The sequence below is a fragment of the Pempheris klunzingeri genome, chromosome 10 (assembly GCF_042242105.1).
Source record: "Pempheris klunzingeri isolate RE-2024b chromosome 10, fPemKlu1.hap1, whole genome shotgun sequence".
NCBI classification, from domain to species: Eukaryota; Metazoa; Chordata; class Actinopteri; order Acropomatiformes; family Pempheridae; genus Pempheris; species Pempheris klunzingeri.
Window position 1 is genome coordinate 26708022 of NC_092021.1, and position 3931 is coordinate 26711952.

The following is a 3931-nucleotide window of genomic DNA, read 5'->3' on the forward strand; positions in this document are numbered from 1 at the left end:
ATAACCATAATGGACAATGTATTAAATGTAACATACATAACTATTGATGGCTATGTGGATATGGACAAGTACAGATATGTTTATTTTCTGATTATGTTCACAGTTTATATTCTAATAATCTGCAGTAATTCTACTATTGTTTACCTAATCTGGATTCACCAAAGCCTCCATGAGCCTATGTACATTTTTATTGCTGCTTTGTTGGTTAACTCTGTTCTGTTCAGCACTGTTGTCTACCCAAAGCTTCTGATTGACTTTTTATCTGAGAAACAGATCATATCACAGTCAGCCTGTCACTTTCAACGTTTCATGTATTTTTCTTTAGGCGGTTCAGAGTTCTTACTGCTGGCAGCCATGGCCTTTGACAGATATGTTTCTATATGTAAACCTCTGCAATATGCAACTATTATGAGAAAAACAACAGTCAGTAAGTTGTTGGTTTTAGCTTGGTTTCTCCCCTCTTTTCAAGTTGCAGTGACAGTTGCACTGAAAGCTAATCAAAAGCTCTGTAGATTCACTCTCACGGGAATTTTTTGTAACGCTGCAATTAACAAACTTTATTGTGTGGTTACAAAAGAACAATTTGTACGAGTTATGATCGTACTTTTTAATATTGAACTCCTCCCTGTGCTCTTCATCCTGTTTACTTACACCAGGATTCTTATAATATCGTATCGGAGCTGCAGAGAAGTCAGGAGAAAAGCTGCACAGACCTGTTTACCACACCTGATAGTTCTGATCAACTTCTCCTGTTTTTGTGGATATGATGTCATTGCAACTAAATTGGACTCAGATTTTCCAAAGACTGTACGTCTAATAATGACTTTACAAGTAGTTTTGTATCACCCTCTCTTTAATCCAATCATGTACGGACTAAAAATGAAAGAAATTTATAAACATCTCAAGAGGTTGTTCTGTTCAGACAAAAATTAAAGTATCAACACTGATAACTGATTAGTTTCTCATTTCTTCTGTAATAATACTGAAGACTAGTGACTCCTCTGATCAGCTGAATTTGTAAGAATTTGTTTCTGACAGAAACTGTAAAGAGTAACATCAGCTTCAACACTGTCATGCCTGATTTCTAACATTTTGATTCTTTTAAGTAATCAGAATTTGTTGCTCTATATTAACTGTTTTAATATTTCTCTCACACATAAAAACAAAACCAGCCACCACAGGGCCGTAGCTTCCACTGAGACACGAAGGTCATGTCCTCAGTGTTTGTAACTAAAAATGTGTTTGAGTCACCTGAAGTGTAGTTTCTTTTATATCTGACAGTTACACACAACTTTGTAAAGATCATGAAGCATCTTTAAATGTGATTGTTTTGGGAGAGAGAAATGTTTTCTTTATTGTTATTTTTATGCCACTCATTCACTCTGAGACTCACAGACACGTCTTTACACACCTCTAATTCTGGTTCTGTTCGAGGTTTCTTCCCGTTAAAGGGGAGTTCTTCTTGCCACTGTTGCTCAATATAACATCTGATGCTGCTCTGTGGGGATTCTTGAATCCTTCATGTTGAATTCCTGAGTCGTTGGATCTCTCTCTGAATTAAAGAGTTTGGTCTGAGCTGCTCTTCATGTAAAGCGTCTTGAGATGATGCTGTTATGAATTGGTGCTGTATAAATAAAGATTGATTGATTGATTGACAATACCAATAATGTCCTCATTGATGCTATAATACATCTTTGTATTCAGTTTAAATGGTTTGTCGTTTCAAATACATTTACGGTTGCGACTGCTAGCCTATTAGCTTATTAATATAATTGCCATAACGAGATACTGCAGGCTGTCAGCATCAAACTGGAAGCTAATGTGAGCTACCTCACTAACCTTGGTGACGGAAAAGGAACCTTTGACCCTACTACTCATGCTCAACTCCTATTGGCTCACAGAGCTGCAGCTTCAGGAAGAAGGTTGTCCTTAAATACTACACAATTCACACAATTGAGCCCAAAGCAAGAAGGGTTTGCTCAAATCATTTTGCTTAGTTTACACAAGGCCCCTGGACCTAATGACATGCCTGGCCAAGTTCTCTGCTTTACTGACTTCCACCCAGGATGACTTGCCTCTACTGTCATGAAGGTTTTGCTCTGTTAGTCAAAGCCTTCACCTCCTCTTGTCTTCATGAATCACTGGACCCAAGAGAATTTTTGAACAGGCCAAACAGAAACAGAGCACACTGTAGCCCAGGTCGTCTACACTTCCATCGCCCACCTGGACCAGAGGAACATGTGACATAACTGCTTACTGACTGTAGTTCAGCATTGTCCACTCTAAGATCATCATCAAGCTCAGGACCAGAGTCGGTCCTTCACCACCAGTGCTGTGCTTGTCTCAGGTCATTGAAAGGATCATTAGCTGTCTCTCTTTCAAGGGTCCAGATGTGGTGATTTTTATTGATCAGACTGCTAAAACACACAGAAATGGATACCCCTATGACATCACCAATTTGTACACTGTTCACTTTTCTTTTCCCAACGTTGTATCCCTGAAACCTTCAAGTTGGCCCAACCACTGAATAACCCTGCCCACAACTTCAGGCCTCCAGGGTTTGATGAAGCTGTTTACATGTTAGTAGTTCTTGGTCAAGGTAATGAGGTCCATGGAGGGTGAACCAATCTGATTTAAAACACTGCACAGACTCAACCAGTGCACTTTGTGGATTCTGGAGACGAACAGACTGTGAGTGTGTTTCATGGTCAGGTAACTGTGAATGAAGGAGACTCTCCATCGAAGGTTACAGGTTGATTCAGTTCAAAGGTTTTTGATAACCATAATGGACAATGTATTAAATGTAACACACATAACTCTTGATGGCTATGTGGATATGGACAAGTACAGATATGTTTATTTTCTGATTATGTTCACAGTTTATATTCTAATAATCTGCAGTAATTCTACTATTGTTTACCTAATCTGGATTCACCAAAGCCTCCATGAGCCTATGTACATTTTTATTGCTGCTTTGTTGGTTAACTCTGTTCTGTTCAGCACTGTTGTCTACCCAAAGCTTCTGATTGACTTTTTATCTGAGAAACAGATCATATCATATTCAGCCTGTCTATTTCAATGTGCTATGTATTATTCTTTAGGCGGTTCAGAGTTCTTACTGCTGGCAGCCATGGCCTTTGACAGATATGTTTCTATCTGTAAACCTCTGCAATATGCAACTATCATGAGAAACACAACAGTCAGTAAGTTGTTGGTTTTAGCTTGGTTTCTGCCCACTTTTCAAGTTGCAGTGACAGTTGCCGTGAAAGCTAATCAAAAGCTCTGTAGATTCACTCTCACGGGAATTTTTTGTAACACAGCAATTAACAAACTTTATTGTGTGGTTACAAAAGAACAAGTTATACGAGTTATGATCGCACTTTTTAATGTTGAACTCCTCCCTCTCCTCTTCATACTGTTTACATACACCAGGATTCTTATAATATCCTATCGAAGCTGCAGAGAAGTCAGGAGAAAAGCTGCACAGACCTGTTTACCACACCTGATAGTTCTGATCAACTTCTCCTGTTTTTGTGCATATGATGTCATTGTAGCTGGACTGGACTCAGATTTTCCAAAGACTGTACGTCTAATAATGACTTTACAAGTGGTTTTGTATAATCCTCTCTTTAATCCAATCATGTACGGACTAAAAATGAAAGAAATTTATAAACATCTCAAGAGGTTGTTCTGTTTAGGCAAAAATTAAAGTATCAACACTGATAACTGATTAGTTTCTCATTTCTTCTGTAATAATACTGAAGACTAGTGACTCCTCTGTTCAGCTGGTGGTGTTTAATGTTAGAATTTGTTTCTATTGTTAACAGTGATGTCAGCAGCAACATAATCATACCTGATTTCTAGCATTTTGGGGAATCACAAGTTTCATTCTGAATGTGTTGCTCTGTATTTATTGTTTTAATATTTCTCT

The 3931-nt window shown here is 38.1% G+C and overlaps 2 protein-coding genes across 2 annotated transcripts; both read left to right on the top strand.

Annotated features, from left to right (window-relative positions):
- Window positions 1-933, top strand: LOC139208589 (olfactory receptor 13C2-like). The gene has a single exon (XM_070838307.1). The coding sequence runs from the start codon at window positions 10-12 to the stop codon at window positions 931-933; it is 924 nt and encodes a 307-aa protein (XP_070694408.1). The 5' UTR covers window positions 1-9.
- Window positions 934-2776: 1843 nt separating this feature from the next.
- Window positions 2777-3709, top strand: LOC139208026 (olfactory receptor 6N2-like). The gene has a single exon (XM_070837566.1). It carries the CDS (start codon window positions 2786-2788, stop codon window positions 3707-3709), a length of 924 nt encoding a protein of 307 aa, XP_070693667.1. The 5' UTR covers window positions 2777-2785.
- Window positions 3710-3931: the final 222 nt, after the last annotated feature.

What these genes read in the sequence shown, in the direction of transcription:
- LOC139208026 (XM_070837566.1), top strand. Translation starts at nt 2,786, where the DNA reads ATGGACAATGTATTAAATGTAACACACATAACTCTTGATGGCTATGTG.
- LOC139208589 (XM_070838307.1), top strand. Translation starts at nt 10, where the DNA reads ATGGACAATGTATTAAATGTAACATACATAACTATTGATGGCTATGTG.